Below are 18,838 nucleotides of genomic sequence, written 5' to 3' on the forward strand. Positions count from 1 at the left end.
ATGAACATTTGAACACTTCCCTTTTCGTTCTCCCAGTGTCCTCAGACATTCAGATGAGGGGTAAGTCCTGATATGGCTCCTTCAAGCACTAAAATAACATCAGAACACTAGTCCCACAAGAGAAATACATGCAAAGGATTCTTCAGATAAGGGGAATGATGAAAAGTCGTAAATAAATAAATGCAAGCATTCTTTAAGATTTTGTTTATTTATTTATTTATATGATTTTATTTTCTTTTTTAAAAGTAATCTCTGTACCCCATGTGGGGCTCCAACTCATGACCCCAAAATCAAGAGCTGCATGCTCTCCCAATTGAGCCAGCCAGGCGCCCCCAGATTTTATTTTTAAGTAATCTCTATACCAACATGGGACTCAAACTCACAACCCTGAGACAAGAACGACATGCTCCCCCAACTGAGCCAGCCATGCACCCCAATGCAAGCGTTTTTAAACTTACTCTTGGAAACAACAACATAAGTCACATAAAATCAGCTTTAGGAATAACATTCCTATTGTTGCCTCTCTATGATTATGACAATGAGAGTGATTCCTAGAGCAGAATCATCTGGTAACGTGTTCAGCACGCCCGCTCCAGGGTGGGGAGGCAGAGCCCGACACGCCTCCCGGTCACTGGCCGCCAAACAGAAGGAACCCTGTGAAAGTCGTGTCATCGTCCTCATCCGCGAACAAGCCGTTGGACCTCTCCCCTCCTGCTGCCTGCACCCACACCTCGTCCCCCAGCTTCAGCGGCAGCACTGTGCCGCCCGACGCCTGGTCCTCAGAGCTCATGTAACCGTCCTTGGTGTTCAGTATTTTCACCCCATTTTTGACCAGAGACACCTGAACGTTCCTGGAGAAAACCGTGATGTGGTAGGTGAAGTAATAGACCCCGGCAATGTGGCAAGTGAACTTCCCCGTGGCTACGTCGTAATGATTGAACTCATTATATAGGACCTTATCAAATTTAATGGGCACGTCTGAAGTAGGGAACTTGCTCAGTACGGTGAGTCCCACCGTGAAAGCACTCTTGGGCAAGACTGGAGTCTCACCGATTTTCCCTTTCTCGCCTCGGTCCCCTTTCCAGCCTCTCATTCCCCGGACTCCTGGCTCTCCCTGGGGTCCCAAGGGCCCAGCATCTCCCTTGGGGCCAGGCTTCCCAATGGGGCCCACGGGGCCAGGTAGACCCATTGGGCCCAAAGGCCCACTGCTGCCCTTTAGCCCTTCTGGACCAGTGGGCCCCACACTGCCTTTATCCCCCTTTTGCCCTTGAGGGCCAGTCTCTCCCCTGAGGCCTTTCTCTCCCATGGGACCAACAAATCCCTTTGGCCCGTGTTTCCCCGGGGGTCCTCGTGAGCCTTGATCGCCTTTGATGCCTTTGGCTTCAACTTTTCCATCTGCTCCTAGGTGGAGAAAGAGAATAAAGGAAAAGATGATTTGTGAAACGTCACCTTGTAAAACCAACTTTGGCTTTTCCATTATTGAGCGTATGAATGAAACAAAGCAGTGCCCAGGTGCAGTGGGTGCTCAGGGTCTGAACATTAATTGACTCCTAAACTGAGCACACAGAGTACCCATGCACGCATGTGCGTGCGCACACACACACACACACACACACACACACACACGTGTGTAGCAAAAGACCTTCTGACTCGTGTCCACTATGTCAGTGTTGGGTTCACATCAGAAATTACAGCTCTTTGCCATCACAGTCTACTCTTCGACCGTTAAACGAGGCTGAGCCTTGAGGACACATCTGTGGAAGAGGGAAGTACATCCATAGGCAGATGGACTCGGGCTGCTTTCGGTCAACTGACACTCAGCCCTCGTTCTGTGACATCCACTACGAAACTCCCCACGGGAGTGAGCACAGAATAAAGGCTTCCTAAAGTGTGGCAGTCACTGCCCTGTGCTGGCCAGGCCAGCCCGTCCACTGCACCGACTGTATCGCGCTGCTCATCGCTGTGCGTACGTTCTCGGTGCTTCCCTGTCTCCTCCACGCCGACTGGAGAGCAGTGGTTATGAGCATGGAGTCTGGAGTTAAATGCCGGGATTCAATCCTGTCTCCTCCCCATAGGCACACTGGGACATTAGGCAAGCTGATCAGCCAGGACACCTCTGTTCCCCCATCTGTAAAATCGGGATAATGATACTACCACACGTACAGGCTGTCGTATTGAGGCAATACGTGAAAGGCACTTAGGACAACCCAGCACAAAGGGAACGTTATTTGTGTTTGCTATTGTGACCATTCTCTCTCCCCATCAGTCACAACTGCCAGAGCCCTCCTTACCCCTCAGGGCCCAATTCCAGCACCATGTTCTCCATGCAGTGTTGCCAGAAGCACTGAGTCAGAATTTAATGTCACTCCTCAATGTTCATCAACTAAACCAGGCTTCAGTGAACTATGGTCTGTGAGCCAAATCCAGCCAAATCCATCCTGTTTGTATGGCCCACAAGCTAAGAGTAGTTTGCATTTTTAAACAGTCACAAATAATATTTGACAATACATGAAAATTATATACAATTCAGATTTCAGTTTTCATAGGGATTCACTGGAACACAGCCCCACTTACATATGTAGTGTCTGTGGCTGCTTTTCACGACAGTTGTGACCGAGACCGTACGGCCTGCAAAGCTGAGATTACTTACAATCTGGCCCTTTACAGAAAAAGAATCACGAGCTTCTAGAGAGCAAGAGCCCTGTTGCCCTTATTGTTGGATTGTCCTCAGAGCCTAGCAAAGGACTTGTTCTGGTGAGCACCAAATGGTTACTAAGTCACCTATGGCTCAGAATTAGAGCATGGTAAAATGGAACACAATTTCTGACCTCGCTCTCCTTTCTCTCCATTCATTCCATCCTTCCCTGGACCACCGGGATGTCCTGGTTCTCCTAGGTGGAAGAGAAGAAAACAGACAAGAGTTAAAATTCCAATTCTGCATTTCTTAGACATTGGTCTCCATCGGGGATGTAGACCCGAGAGTCCTGGGTGTGTGCCCGGCCCTGACACACACAGTGTTCCTCGCAGAAGTGCAGACAGAGAGAGGCAGACGTGAGTGAGCGCCAGGGGCACAGAGTTGTGTACAGGAAGTGAGTTATGAAACGAACGGGGTGGGCCTCCCAAAGCACCCAGCTCCGGGAAGGCAGGACAGGAAGGGAGTGTGTGCACAGGTGATCACAATTACGTCTCTGTCTTGTGAGGGGAACTCGGGTAGTGACTGACCGTTGGAGGCACTGGGTGGCCTTCTCACTTCTTTTCTCTCACTCATGCGTAGAGTGGAATGGAAGGTTCACTAGCCTCCTATGAAACACAGATGACTATGGTTACCTGGCACTATTTGGGATGGAAGGGAGGATTCTGGAAGCCTCTCTCCAGCACCTTAGAGTGGTGGTAAATGTCACTGATCAAGTTGGCGTGGCAGACACCATTGGGAACATTAGCTGAGTGAGGCTCTGCCTATCACAATGAGTTGTGAGCACAGAACTCTGCCTATCACAATGAGTTGTGAGCACAGAGCAGGCAATGCTGAGCTCCGGCTTCCTGTGTTGTAAGTCAACATCTCTAGACCAAAGGCAGTCCTTGCTGTAAGGAGGGAGAGCGGAAGCAAAAGATGAAGGAATCATGAAGTCACAGCTGTTTCCTGTGCATGTATGCACACGTATGTACACACATGTACACACACACACACACACACACACACATGCACACCATGGTCCCAGTGGGAGGGTGAAAGAATGGATTTCATTAAGATTGAGGTTTTGCCATTACCTTGGACTGGGCTTTTTACTACCCAGAAGTGAGACTGGTCTAAGGCACAAAGTGACATAAACTCACTGAAGATGTTACCCCTCGGACACCCCACAGAGCAGATTTGCAGGGCAGTGGTGGAGAGATGGTTGGTGACCATCTGATTCATCCAGCCCACCCAACAAACCCCTTGGAGCACCAAATGCCACAAGCAGGGAAGCACCTAGAAACACCTAGACTTGCATTCATCTGTACAGCCATCTTCCCATAAGTAATTTGTTCTAATACTTGTTTCTCCAGATCTTAACAAAGACTTTTTAAAAAATCCATATGACAATAGCATTTGCTGGTAAAGCATTAATTTTAGTCCATCCTGAAGTTGCTTTCTCTGTATTATTTCAACCATTTTTAATATAGCTAGAGGAATATCTAATCTGATATGATTATGAAATATGAGAGACTTCTAAATGTTCATCAAATTTAGTGAAGTTTTCATACTTTAATGTATTGCTGAGGAAAAATGACAGTGGTTTGTGTTCATGTTCCACACAGAGTCCTGAATGTCTAATTAATCGGGGGTGCTTCTATTAATAACAATATTCCATGGTACAGTTTACAGTGAGGATGAGGTTCATTTTCATGAATGTAAATGTAAATTCATATGTGCAAAGTCCTAAAAACTTCTAGGTTTTTGTCAGACTTCTTGTCAGATGTGATTAGTTCACATTGTTTTCTCCTACTCACATACGGCAGAAGAGTTCACACTAAGATGACAGCTCTCCTATTTTCGTGGGAGCCTTTAATGTCTGCATTATCAAGTCAACCTTCAATCTTTGATTTCTCTGCAGAAGTATTTCAGGCACCCATCTGTTTGGGAGAGCTCAATAGGACGATTTGAAAATCCCTTGGGATTTATGCCACCGTACACTGATGGACGATGAGAGTGTGAGGGCTTCCTCCCACAGACACATTTCAGGCCTCAAATGACACAGGTCCATCTGCAAAGGGACCAATGAAGCCGCCCAAGCCAATGCATATATTAAATATTTTTAAAGCTTAATTTCTTTTTCTTCATCTAAATTTATCCTTTAAAATGTCAATAGTAGGGGTGCCTGGGTACCTCAGTCAATTAAGTGTCCAACTCTTCATTTTGGCTCAGATCATGATCTCAGGGTCCTGGGATTGAACCCCATGTTGGGTTCCGTGCTCAGCGGGGAGTCTGCTTGAGATTCTCTCTCCCTCTCCCTCTGCCCCTCCCCCACTGACTCATGTTCTCAAATAAATAAATGAATGAATCTTTTAAAAAAATAAATAAGATATCAATAGTAGTTTTGCTGTTTTCTCCCTGCACCCAGATAGATCAGTCTGCCTATGTGCCGGGTATGTGACCCTATGGTCAACCCCAGGCTCAAGAACTCCATTCAAGAACCAAGCCTATCAGTTGGTGTTAAGGAAACCACTCACATATCCTGGCTTTTGCCAATTTCCTTCCTAGAGGCTAGAGCCTGTCCCCAGATCCCCAAACCCTGTGTTGGGCAGGCCCCAACACAGGGCACACACACCTGAGTACCGCTGTGTGGCTTCAGTTACCATCTACTTTTGTATTCTCTGTCACTCCGCATCACCCGCCTCACCGTGTGGCAAGGCATTAACTCTCCCCTGCACTGCAGTCAGGTGCTGTCTGCTAAATATTTAGCAATCAGATTTCTCTATAGACCCTGTATGCCAAACACCCACCATACCCGCCATCTGAGGCAGAAGGATCTATGACATCATATACTTCTGCGGATGGCCTGCAGTATCAGAGGTGATGGCTAACAGTTATCCCCTCTAGATAGCCATGGAGGGGCCCCTGTTGGTCTGGTCCTGCACTGTTGCCCAGAATCTGACCAGGAGCAGCTCTCAGCCACTGCTTTCTGGGCAAGGGGTGCACGAATGAAGGAGGCGGGAGCGGACAGGTGATGGTATGCTCTTAATGAAAGAACGAATGATCTGAGATGAACAGAGGGGTAAACAGAAGGGCATCTGAAGGCTACCAGGTGCTGAGTACCTGCCTCGCCCTTGTCGCCCTTTGCTCCATCTCGTCCGTCTCTCCCAGGCAAACCATTGTGACCGGGATTCCCAGGGATGCCAGGGTGCCCTTGCCTGCACGTGTCCTGCGAGTTCATGTTTCCCATGCAGATTCCAGTGACAAGCAGGAGTAACCAGATCCTCATGGTTCAGATGATGGAGCTGAACTGCAAGGGGGAAACACAGACCAAAAAGAGAAGCCTTTGTTGCTGGGGCCACAGACACAGCCTCTGTTCCTTCCCGTGGAACTCAGACCCAGCCCTGGTCTGCCTTGGACAGAATGGTCAGGGCAGATAAGGGTGGGAGCTGGTAGCAGACAAAGCTGCTTGCAATCAGAAGGCCATTGTTCGGAGCACCTGGGTGGCTCAGGTGGTTAAGCAGCTTCCTTCGGCTCAGATCATGATCCCAGGGTCCTGGGATCAAGTCCCTGGTCAGGCTCCCTGCTCAGAGGGAGTCTGCTTCTCCCTCTGCCTCTCCCCCCTGCTTGTGCGCTCTCTCTCTAATAAATAAATAAAATCTTACCAAAAAAGAAAGAAGAAGAAAAAGGCCATTGTTCTTGGAAGGAACACGTGTGACCGGGACCCCTTTTAATGGTGAGCAATCAAGGAGAAACCCAAGTGCCAGGTAAGATACTTCCATTTATCACTCTAGTGTCGGTAAACTGCTTTTCAGGGCCAGAGAAGAGACCTGTCTCACAGGGCTGCTGTAAAAACCAAATTTGATCACGATGTGCATAAAAGTGCATTTTCAGTAGGGAAGTAAACAATTAGCATTGGACCCAGCAATCCTACTTCTGGGTAGATACGCAAAAGAATTGGAAGAAGAGAATCCAGCAGATGTTTGGGCACCGTGTTCATAGCAGCCTCATTCCACCTCAGCAGGAAGGTGGAAACAACCCACGTGTCCACTGACACGTGACTAGTGGAAGAGAATGTGATATACACACACAGTGGAATACTACTCAGCCTTAAAAAGGAAGGAAATTCTAGCACATCCAACAACATGGATGAACCTTAAAGACTTCATGCTAAGTGAAATCAGCCAGACACATAAGGACCAGTACTGCATGATTCCCCTCACATGAGTCATCACATTCAGAGAGACAGGGAGTAGAATGGTGCTGGTCAGCTGCCGGGGGAGGGGGAGAGGGATCTAGTGTTCAATGGGGACAGTTTCAGTTTGGGAAGGTGAAAAAGTTCTGGAAGTGGATGGTGGGGACAGTTGAACAATGTGAATGTCCTTAATGCCACTAAACTGGACATTTAAAAGTAGTTAAAATGGTAAACTTTATGTCACGTCTATTTTACCACCATAAAAAAAAGAAAATGGAATGAAAAATAGTAAAGCATTCCAAGTGGTCCTACTATGGTCAGATGTACTCTTTGAGTTAAGGTTTTGTTTCTAGGGGAGACCGCTGCGAAGGCCACACGCACACGCACCTCGGGGCACCCCATTTGTGAAGCACACTTTCATGTCTTCTCGCAAGCTCTTGATTTGCTTTCCAACCCCGTCAGGAGAAAAGGCAACGCTGGGTGGTGAGGTTCGCAATGAGATCTGAAGGAGCAGAGCAGCTAATCAGACCAAGTGTTCTAGACAAAGGGAGCGTGCAGGCACGACCTTAGGCTAGTGTGCACACGGGATTGAGGGGACCCTCTCGACCACATCAGATTGCCCCAGGAAGGGACACCGCATCCCTCTCTTTCGTGGCTGTGTAGGAGGGGTTCCATCTATTCATGTCATTGTAGGACTGAAAATCTGGCTCTCCATCTGACTGTATTTCCCTCCTTACTGTATTCCCAGTACTCAGTATGAAGCCTGGAACCGTGTGTTGAATAAATATGTGTCAAATGGAATGAACGTGTGGCGGCAGGTATCCTAGGACATAGAAAACTAGTAACGTGAGGCTAGTGCGATGGGTCAGAACCCAGACTCTCACACAGAGCCGACGGCAGCGGAAGTCTGCACAGCCCTTCGGAAAGCTAAGGAGAAAAGACATCTTAAACCCCGTGATCTCATCCCGACAATTCTTCTTAATAATCCAAAATTTGTGTGCCAAAGATATTCACCATGGCATTATCTGTAATAGTGAAAAAGTGCATACCACATAACGTGTAACAGTAAGTGGTTCATAAGTAGAATATTAACCACTGTAATAACTAGGTAGTTCATGTAGAAATATGTAAAAGATCTATGTTGTGTTGGATTTTCATAAAGTAGACTGAAATGCCATGCACGGGGCGCCTGGGTGGCTCAGTCGGTTGAGCGTCTGCCTTTGGCTCAGGTCATGGTCCCAGGGTCCTGGGATCGAGCTCTGCACCGGGCTCCCTGCTCAGCGATGAGCCTGCTTCTCCCCCTCCCCCTGCTCATGCTCTCTCTCTCTCTCCGACAAATAAATATATAAAATCTTTTTAAAAAATGCTATGCACGTGATGAGTGTACCTATGGAGTTAAGCATAGTGACAAAAACTAGAAGCAAGGGTACCCAAGAGAACATGGTTGCTTCAGAATGGTGGGCTTATGGGAGTTCTTCCTTTTTAACAAATGCTTTTTTACCGTGTCTATTAAAATATTTCTAGGTCTGTATTTTTAAAACCAGCTAAACTTGTCATCCAAAGGACTATATCGCCATCTTATGGAAGCCTCTAAATATCAGAGGGTCCACTTTGATGCAAATAAAGTACTTTTGGAAAAGGAAATACAGATGTTTCCCTTTGAAGTCACAAACTTACGCCATTTCAGGAAATTGAGTTGTTTTCTTAGAGCCAAATTCCGTAAATAATCTACACCATCCTCTTTTGTTTAACTCCAGAAGTGACTGGTGATAGTCGAATCTAAATGGCACAGACCAACCTCTGCTAAGAGGTCTACATTTTTCCTTTTTAATTTTTTAAAAAAACGTGTGTTACAATTATTCCAATAATACAAAGATCGCAAGATCATAGTAGTGTCAAATTGAGATAAACTCCATTTTGTCCTCCAGCTAGAGAAGAAGATAAAAGCAAGCATTTATCTTCCCGTAATTTCTTTCTCTAGCTTTGTGTACTTGCTTATGCCACATGCCTAGCATGCAGACGACCTTCAACAAATGATTTTGAATGACTGAATATGCTTTGCTGCCAAATAAATAGTGAAATAAGTGATGGCATATCTAATGAGAAAATTGAGAAGAGGGACATGAGGGCTTGCACAAGGAATGCATATAGTAAACAATATATAAATATGTTACTTATAAAAATAAAAAGTTACATTTGGGGTCTCACAAAGCCATGAACTGGATCCTCAGTTTCTTAGTTCAACTACAGTTGATACAGTCAACTTTCAATTCCTATGTCTGGTGTTTCCCCAGAATGCACTGGAGCTAAGATCCCCCATCTCCCGTCTTTCTTTTCCCCCTCCCTCTTCTCTTAACTGGATCACCCCCATCTCTTCTCCACACTACACCTAAATTAGGGGTCACTTCTTAGGTGCCACCCTAGATTATAAGCATTTTGAGGATAGCAACTGCATATTTTCTCTTGCTTATTTTCAGTACATCACAGGCAAATATTTGCGGAATGGTTTAAAAAAGAAAGAGAGAAACAACTTTTGAAAGAAATATCCTAGCTCCAGCTGTGTCCAAAGCATCTCTTGGGGACGTGACTGGGTATTAATTCTAATCAGTGTCAGTGCCTCTGAGGCAGTGACTATTTTCAGTTTTTTAAATCTGTTGCCTGCAGGGCTATCGAGGGAGTGCTCGGCTACTCTGATGATTGCGCTGACTATGCATGCCCACAAACCTCCCTCACTTTGGATGAGTGCTCACACCTTTGACAGCAGAAGCCTTGGCGTTAGTCGAGACTTGGGCTTAGCAGTAGGGAAAAGAGACCCCAAGTAACAGTGGCTCAAGCAAGTTTGTAGGATACCTCTCTCTTTCTTTTTTGAAAAGATTTCAGTTATTTATTTGAGAGAGAGAGAGAGCACAGCAGGTGAGCGGCAGAGGGAGAGGGAGAAGCTGAGCAGGGAGCCCGACACAGGGCTCCATCCCAGGATCAGGAGATCATGACCTGAGCCAAAGGCAGATGCTTAGCTGAATGAGCCACCCAGGCGCCACTATACTTCCCTCTCATGTCAGGGATGGGCTGGTAGGGCAGGTCTGGTCTGTGCCATCATCAGAGACCAGAATTTTTCTATCCCCAAAGTGTTGCCCTCCCTCAAGGAGTCCACGATGTCTTGCATATAAGCCTGAGAATCATAGAGGATAGATGCAATCCTTCTGCCGAACGTCAAGTTCACGGGCGAAGGACCCTGGCGTTCTGCTGCTATCTCATAAACCTGACACGCCGACACAGTTCAGGGGCAGAGGCACCAGACTGCAAAGGGCTTTGGAGTTAGAGCCTCCTTCCCCCACAATAGGACCTTAGTTAACTTCTGATTTCCCGGTTGTTTCTCCTATGCTTGACCTAGATTTCCCTCTCACTCCTGAATTTCCTGATAAAAGCTTAGTTTACTAAAAGACCGGCCAGAGGCCGCCGAGCAGCCTGTCGAGGGTCTTCCAGCCTCTGTGTCCCTGCATCAGATTCAAGGGACGAAGCAAGCCCTAACATCCCTCCCAGATTTGACAGGATAAGAATCGAAAAATCACAGGGTATTTCCTCGTCGAATACATTTTCTTCCACACGCCCTACACATCGTACACTTCATGTATTTCTTCTTCAGCATACGGGGAGGGGCTCGTTTGTAAGCGACGCTGGGTAAATAAGGACAGCCATAAATATAAAAATGTACACACTGAAAATGTGTGCCAAATAATCTACCAGCTTCTCTAGAAAGCTCTCTAGCAAAGTCTGCTATTCTTACAATTTTTTCTAGAGCGTCATCCCTCCTTCCAGCCAGTTTGCAGTTTCCGGCAGAAGAACATCAACATCTGCTCTTATCTCCTGTCCACTCTCTTCCTCAAGAATGAATTTGGAAACCAGCTTGCTCCTTTCCTACCCAGAACTCTGTAGAATCTGTCTATTTTGCAAATAATTAAGTAGGATCATTGTGCACCGGAAATGTAAGAGCCGTTTTCGGACTCTGATGCCTTAAACTGAATGTAAAGAAATTGTTTCCTACCGCACTTACCTGACCCCCAGGGCTGCAGGCTGCACCCAGGTACTGCACAAACCAGGAATCGAGGGCTAACTAAAGAAAATCACGCCTTCCTGCCCTACAATTCCCTAGCGGGTCTATCTGCAAAACAGCAGGAAGGGGAGGGAACAGAGTAAGGCACAAGATGTCTTGGAAGAACTTCAAAAATTGCAGCCACACTTGAGCCGGGTAGCATCTTCTACCAGTACCGGTTCGGAAAACTTAGCTCCGTTCCCCCCTGTGCTTTTGAATAAAGGGAGAGAAAGCATGGCACACTTCTGAGTAGTCTGGAAGAAGGGATCCGCACAGCAGGTGTCTTTCCTAAACGTTTGTGTCTTTGCTTGAACAGCTTCCCTGCTGACCTCGGGCCGGTTATGGGCCAACAGGACAAAACCGAAGATGAACAGATTTGAATTCCAGACCATTGGAATACACATCATTTAACTAGATCTCTCAAACTTCTGTGTAGGTCCTTTCATTTTGGACACTTGTGTACGTTAGAATTTCGTGCTCGTTCTCTTCACAAACACACCTCTCTTCACAAGCACACCGTCTGCCACTGAGAGAAACATGGTGCAATGATTTTTTTGATGCCATGCAATCATTCATTTTTAATTTTTCCCGATCAGAGTCTATGAACATGGATCTCAAACGTTAAAAATAGCATCAGGAGGACAAATGTACTCAACGCTGTGCTGAGAACCAGCTCAGAGAACCTAGTCAGATTGCAGAGGCCACACAGAGAATGGGCTATCCGGGTGCAGGGCAAGTCCACTGAACAGAGGCAACACCCTCTCTACTCGCCATGCCTCAGTGTCCCCATCTGTACCGCAGGCAAAGCAGTCCCAACATCACAGGGAAGTGGCACGATTTAATTTGGTGACATAAGTTAAGCCGATTTCGCTTCCACCATCTCCATAGCCCGACTCACCTCTTGATCCCGGAATGCACCCAGACACCTTCGGTCCTTTCTCAGCAGGAGGGGAGCAGCGGCAGCATTTGCCCTACTGACAATTCCTCCTTTCTGCTTTTGCTGTCCCTCCCCTGACCCATGTCATCCTTATCTCCCCCTTCTCCACCCAAGGCTTCTTCCCGGTTTTCCTCCTCTGCTTGGTCACTCTCTGGGGGCGTTCCCAGGTCGATGGCCTCCTTACGCTGTCTGCTTCCTCTCCCCCTGCCTCTCCCGCTCTCACCGCTCTCTGGAGCTGCACACGGCATCGCACTACCCACAGGTGGGACCGGATAGTCACACGAGTCCCGCCATCCCAGCTGTTCTTTTCTGAATCCACTGATGGCGCCAGCACCCAGCCATCAACCCCGCCATCACCCCAAGGCAGAACTTGGGAACGACGTCTCCTCCCAACAGCTGTGGCCACGGCCGAGCAGCCTGCACATCCAGCCTGCCCTCCTTTCCCACTGTCTCTTTGCTGGACACGGGCTCCCAAATCAGCTCCTGCCTCTGGTTTTAAATCCGCTGTTTCCCCTGCCACTGGCGTGAGCTCCGAAGCACAACTGGGCACAGCTTTCCTTGCCTTCAATTCTTTGCCTACAGAATGAAATCCCAGCACCTCATCCTGGTTGGCAGATCCTTCGGGATCCAGCTTCCACCACTGCGGCTTCTCACATAACTTGTGGCACTTTGATTCAAGCCACATACCCGGGGGCCCTGCCGTGCTGGGTTAGTGCTCCAGGATGCTGCTTGGGCCTCGCCTCCTGGGCCACCTTCCTGCCCTGACACCAGATGAGAGGACTCCCTAAAGGCCCTGTAACTCAAACACAGCCCTAGTGTTGCATGATTCACACTGAATTTTAATTACACTTCTTATGTGCCTGTCTCCCCTCTCTGACCACAGGCACCTTTGGAGGATTACCCATTTCGGCTTGCCTCCCGAATGCACAGGGCAGGTGGCTGCCATGTGAGGTCATCTCCCCCTCAGCTCTTCTAGAAAGTTCCTCTGCCCTCTTTTCACCCCTTCCTACATAGGGCACCAGCTTGGTCCCTGGAAGCCACCCTTGAGAGGCAGGCTTTCAGGTTCCCAGTGCTCCCCCTGCCCCTCCTCACCCCGAAGCCAGCTCCCTCTTCCGGTGCAGCACAAGGCAGGGGGAGCAGATCAGTTTGGGAAGTAGGTGGTTGTTGAGAGTAAACAAATAGTGGGGACTGGCTGCTTGGCAACCTTGTTAGGAATACTTTACTGATTAGAGTCACAGCAAACAATGGGCTATTTACTTAACTTCTCTGAGCTGCTAATTAGAGAAGGAAACTCTATTTCCCTGCCCCCAAAGGGTAAGCAGCCAACCTCCCGGTGAAGCGGCCTCATCTCCACCGGGGCAGCAGCTCTGAGATGTGAAGCGTATATAAAGGCCCGTGCAGTTCCTCTACGGTCCAGCGTCAGTAGCAAGAGCTGCTCCTAGAGAGTGGAACAGGCCTTGGCACTCAGGGTTTGGCTTTATCCAACCCGCGGTGACTTTTTCCAGGCAAGTGGCTCCCCCCCCTGCTCCCCTGGGAGCCCTTCCTCCCGTACCTATCTAGGGGCTCAGGCCTGCTCATCCATGGATGAATTTTTACTGAAGTCTATCAATGTCCAGACAGGAAATGAGCTCTAAATGCCAGAAACCCACCTAGCACTCACTCTCTACTTAAACTATGTATCTGTTATGTCTTATTTCACTACTCCGATGCTTTACTGGAACGAGTTTGGCAAATTAACTTTAATATACAAAACAAGTATAGATTCACAGCATTTACAAGAAATCATTCAAATAACATTGTAAATAATATTTTTTTTTTACAAAAACTTCATTCAACAGAAATACATGTCAAGTTATAGCAGTCTTGTACAACATACTTCAGCTGTCAACAGCGAATTCATCAGTTTGGAAGCTGTCACGTGACAACATTGTCTCGATGTTGCGTTAAATTCAAGGAAAAGGTTACTAAAAGCCTGCAAAATAGGTAAGTCAAACACAACTGATGCTAATATTTACAAAAAAGACCAATTATTAAATTACAGAACCGTTAGAGGACAGTATTTTCTAAATACAAATGTCAATGCCTAGGAGATGACTAAGGACGATAATGTTAAGTGTGTTGTAGCTAAAAACATTTGCATCAAATTATGTAAGCTTCTGGGCTTTTCCTTCTAAACTCGGACAGTTGCTACTTAATTCTTCTCAAAACCGTTCGATCTGTACTTTCACCGCATGCATCCTGAGGATAACAGCACGAGCCAAGTGGAATTTTAATGAGAACATGTGTAGGTTAAGCTTCTAGGGACCAACGTTTTTGGGCAGCTTGACCCAGCCGATTTGTGTCCAGCGTCCCTGGCCTGTCAGCCATCGGAAGGACGTGTATCCACACTTGTTAGTGCTGTCCTGTGAGGGACACAGCTGTGTCTCCCCTCTTCCATAAATAACAAGACAGCAGTTTCTCCTTAACTCCAAGTAATCGAGCTCTTCTATTCTGGCTACATCACTAAGTTGATGTGTACTGAGAAATATCAGCAGTTTGGGCACGGAGAGTTTTCCAGCGGATAAATGCTGGATCATGGCTTTTGCAAAAGATTTCTATTGTGAAACAAAGTTTGAATTAAATGCATTTCTGCTTTGTGTCTAGACAACAGCGATGTAGGATTGAGGGGATTTTCTGAACCGGCATGGAGCTGGTCTTCGTCCAGATTAGGTATAGAAAGGCACAACAATATTTAGAAATAGCATGGAGACGGGGGTGAAATATTTTCAACGACAAAATCAGATCTACCAGGGGAAAAGGGGAGATCTATTGAAAATAAAACTAGGAAGAAGGGACCCCAGGAAAGCTCTGGCACATTGCTGCCCATCTTTTGCTTACTTGCAGGCCAAAGACGAAGAAAGCGATTTCTCTAAGATTTTACAAATATTCCATTTTATGACTGTTTACGATTTACTGCAAGGTGGTTGTGCCTTTTAGGTATGATGAAAATCGAGAAGGTTGCTTTTGACCCAAGGCCAAGGCCAATTCAACTGTCTTCCAACAGATTCTGAAACATAGATAATAAATTAGGTGAGATTTGTCACAGTGTCTTGCTATCTTTGTGAGAGAGAGTGTGTGCGTTGTGGGGGCATCCATATGAGGCAATGTGGGGTTAAAATGAGACAAAGAGGGAGAAAGCAAGACTCCCAATGAAATCCATACAAAATCCATTTGGGGGCTCTTGGTTTATTTCTCTTGTGTTCTTTCCAAGTGGAACACAGGACTCGCATCAAGAAGGAAAGTGGGGCAAACCTAAAATTAGAATACTTGAGCCACCTATTCTTTATCGAACTCACGCGTTTGGTAATAAAACTCAAGCTAGATAAATAGATTTAAAAGAAGTGAAAGGCATTCTACCTTCTAAAAAAATTTTCTCATTTTTCAAAATCACCAGAAAAGGCCAAGCAGGATCTACTCAGGGTGGGTATTTGATGGACTGACTGCTCACACCGCGCCGAGCTCTCGGGGGCGGTGCCGGTGCTGGTACCCGAGCTTCCTGCTACTTCTGGAGAGTCCACGGAGGGACAGGCGGCAAGCCAAAGTTAGGGCTTGGATGGGATATATAGCAGGACCGGTCACGGCACTTAAAGCACTTCACTGCGCATTAGGAAACATTAGCAAATGGAAGCCCATTAAGTGTTCTTTACTTGAACTGAGTCCTCACTGAAAATGTAACACAAGCAAATAGTTTTCTTTTCTTCCCTAATTTTCTTATATTAAAAAAAAAAAACTATTCAAAATTGTGTATACAAACAACTCTGTTTAGCACAGAGACCCCTATAGTTACTGCTGAGGGGTCCACAAAAAGCATTTTAAGTGTAGTTTTCAAAATAGATCATTACATTTTCTTAGTAAAAAGGTCAGTTATATAAATGCAACTAAAATCGAGAGGTCTATCCAAAAAAGAAACAACATGTGTGTCTACACACACACACACACACACACACACACACGCATACGCTCGTACACTCGGTCGTTGACCCCAAGGCAGCCTGACCTTGCAGCAATCCTACGTACAAGTGAGCACATCACTGTGGCAGACCGGACAACATTTCCAGATAATGCTCTAAGGCCTACTCAGACGTCTAGGATTATGTCTTCTTGATGCGTGATGTCACCTCCTTCGGGACCGGCCCTGGGTGGGGGGGAGGCTGGGAGGAGGAAGGAGGGACCAGACACCAGGCACAGGTTCCACCTTTGTCTAGGACGTTACAGGTTTGTTTATTCTCCAGCACGGGCCTATTGGAAAACAGGACTTTCTGAGAGGAGCCTACGGAAAGGGGATTCTCACACAGAAAACCGAAGTGTGGACCACAATACCCCCCGGTCCAGTGCACCAAGCACATTTAAATGGCCTCTCCCTTGCAGAACTTGTCTTCTCCAGACATATTTAAAAGTTATTTTCATCAACATCTACAATATAGACAAAGACAAGGAGATCACTAATGCCAGGTGTCAGCTCACGTGGCCTTCGTTAGAAAAGACTGCCATGTCTGAGTCTAGATGTGTTTTTGTTAAGGTCTCTTAATAAAGAATGAATCTTCAGAACCCTACCGACAGGTTAGTAAGGGCGTGGTTAGCACTACTGTTTGGGGTTTATGCAACAAAGTCGGCTTCGAAGCCTGAGGAAGGTGCGCTGCTCCGAACCACAGGTTTCCTCGGTGGAATGTTCAGGTCACTGTAACTTAACCAGTGGGGACGCCAGAAACAACGGATGGGGAGAGCGCACTGATGCTCTGAGAGTGCCTTTCCATGGCTGCGTGTGCGTATTTCGTTTATCAGAAAATTAAAGTAAATGGGTTTTTATATTGCAAACGGGTAGGTCTGATTCGTTCCTTAGGTCTCTACGTGCAAGTAGGTGTGATTTCTGCCCGGCAGTCACATGCTGCACACACACTGGCGGGAAGGGACCTGACTCGAGAAGGACAAATCCACCCCACGGTAGGATTCTGCACTTTCTCCCTGGAAAGCGGCCTCATCTTCAGGCTGCTGAAGTCCCGACGGTGGGCCACGGGAGGGCTTCATCGTGCTTCTCCCTCCAGCCTGTAGGGGACGCATCTCACCAGAGGAAGCCTGCACTACCACTTGGTGACAAGTCAGACGATCCGGAGGGCCACCACGGCCATCTGCACTGAGGCGCTAACTCCCCTAATACGGGGGAAGACAGGAACAGCTTTGCCCGTGCTGGCGCGACACAAACGTACCAGCCCCATCACAACTGTCCCCTTCGAATCCACATGCAAAAGTGGCATTGTAATCAAGTCCCTCCTCAGGAACGGCAGCAGAGCGTGCCTGTCATCAGCGATGCCCACTGGGGTCACTGCTCGGCTTCACCGCACAGCAGGTCACCTTGCCGCGGCCCAGCCATCTTGGCACAGGTCACAGAGGGGTCTCGCGGACATCAGGGCCGTGCGTCATGACCTCCGTCTCCCAAGGAGGAGCTGGGTCTTCAGAGGCACATCCAAGGCCTCCTATTCTTCATCGATCCCCAAAAGAAGTTTTCAGTACTGGGTTCAGCACACGAGAAACAGAAATGGTTCACCTCCTTACAGACACCTGGGCAAAAGTGTGGCCTCCCGTTTTCATTTCTTGAAAGGGGTGAGTTTGTTGAACGTGTGCCAGAAGAGTGACGGCTTCCTCTTGGGTTCTGCCAGGGCAAACACCTGCTGCTGGGGGACGCTGGTGGGCACGGTGACGTGGCGCTGGTGGAGGGGGTGCAAGCTCTGGTGCGGCGGGGCCACGGGGCATCCGCTGTAGCCTAACTCGAGAGGGGAGAAGGGCGGAACATGGACCCAGCGTCACTTGTTAGCCGAAAAGGAAAAAAAGCGCCAAGACCTGAGTTCTTAGCTGATTCTTAACTCATAGGAACCCAAAGTACATCCAGGAGCCATCATAACAGCACCTACCAGGTGCTATGAGAATTAAGGGAGCTAGCTTAGAACAGGGTCCCCGAACCGAATCGCTTAATCAAAATGTTTCATTGGGATAGGTGTTTTAAATGTGCGCAGAGGTGATGAGAAAGGCCTATGACAATGAGCTCCAGGATCACAAGCTAACTGTGAAAGTCAGTGTAACAGGAGGAAAGCACGTGGGTCTTAGAAGGAGCCGGGACTCCATTCCGAAAGCACCCCTGCCCTGATCTGCCGCAAGGCTCTCCTGGCCTGCCTGGTGAGAAGTGCCTGGCAGGGGACCACCCACCACCACCCGCGTTCCTTCCATTCGGGTGCCTACTTGCTGAGCCAGTGACTCCTGGAAGACACAGACACAAACTAATACATTCTAACAAATGGATATCTACTGGTCACCTGCCATTGAAGTGGAGATGCAAAAAAAAGAACAAAATAGGAGGTTTTTTGCCCCAAAAGTACTTATCACTTAGTAGGGGGGATTTCTGCCTTGGAGCGGAGGGAACAGGGAAATGGGAACGCTAAGGGTTGTTTTGGTCATGAATTCTTCCTGGCCCTCAGCTGATGGCACATCACCACCCTGGGCTTAACTGGGTCTTGTTTTTGTACTTCCAGTTACGAAAATCCTGAATGGGACACATTTCAGAGGATAAATTGTTCTTAGAGTAGGAAGTCAATCAGAAGAAAAGCTTCTAAGAATATAAGAAATATTTTTGGAATAAAAACCCTTATTATTTTATTCCTGTTGGGTGAGATCACGTGTATTATTGGAGCTGTAAAAAAAATCTCTGTTTGCACACCAGGAGGCTGGGGCGTGACCTGAGCGCAGGTCACCCTCAGCAGCTGCTCAGGCGTTTCTAACGTGCACGGAGGGCAGGGAGTCCTTGCTCTAAGTAAGCTAGTGTGTCTTCTTTTCAGCTCATTTCTTGATGTGCTGGCCGTTTAGACCCTTTTCTCTTACCTAAACTAGGACGTAGCCTGTACCGATGAGCAGTTT

At 47.4% G+C, this 18,838-nt stretch overlaps 2 protein-coding genes across 8 annotated transcripts in view; both read right to left on the reverse strand.

Annotated features, from left to right (window-relative positions):
• Window positions 1-334: 334 nt before the first annotated feature.
• C1QTNF9 (C1q and TNF related 9) lies at window positions 335-11,990 on the reverse strand. Of its 5 annotated transcripts, XM_040621622.1 has the most exons (6): window positions 10,921-11,077; window positions 7,257-7,371; window positions 6,340-6,520; window positions 5,798-5,984; window positions 2,829-2,891; window positions 335-1,401 (listed from the first exon to the last, which is right to left on the reverse strand). In XM_040621622.1, exons 4-6 carry the CDS (start codon window positions 5,961-5,963, stop codon window positions 629-631), a joined length of 1,002 nt encoding a protein of 333 aa, XP_040477556.1. In that variant the 5' UTR covers window positions 5,964-5,984; window positions 6,340-6,520; window positions 7,257-7,371; window positions 10,921-11,077; the 3' UTR covers window positions 335-628. The 5 variants fall into 5 exon arrangements, with proteins under 5 accessions (XP_040477556.1, XP_008690371.1, XP_008690373.1 ...); XM_008692149.2 differs by lacking the exon at window positions 6,340-6,520 and having other exon boundaries at window positions 5,802-5,984; window positions 10,921-11,419; XM_008692151.2 differs by lacking the exon at window positions 6,340-6,520.
• Window positions 11,991-13,616: 1,626 nt separating this feature from the next.
• Window positions 13,617-18,838, reverse strand: part of SPATA13 (spermatogenesis associated 13) — an 81,205-nt gene continuing 75,983 nt past the window's right edge. For 2 of the 3 annotated variants that reach the window (XM_040621646.1, XM_040621637.1), the window contains one exon: window positions 13,617-17,693. In XM_040621646.1, the coding sequence (XP_040477580.1) occupies window positions 17,518-17,693 (176 nt within the window). In that variant the 3' untranslated portion in view covers window positions 13,617-17,517. The remainder of the gene's footprint in view (window positions 17,694-18,838) is intronic. The other variant, XM_040621643.1, reaches the window with a different exon arrangement.

This window comes from Ursus maritimus, unplaced genomic scaffold, assembly GCF_017311325.1.
Source record: "Ursus maritimus isolate PB19 unplaced genomic scaffold, ASM1731132v1 scaffold_10, whole genome shotgun sequence".
Taxonomy (NCBI): Eukaryota; Metazoa; Chordata; class Mammalia; order Carnivora; family Ursidae; genus Ursus; species Ursus maritimus.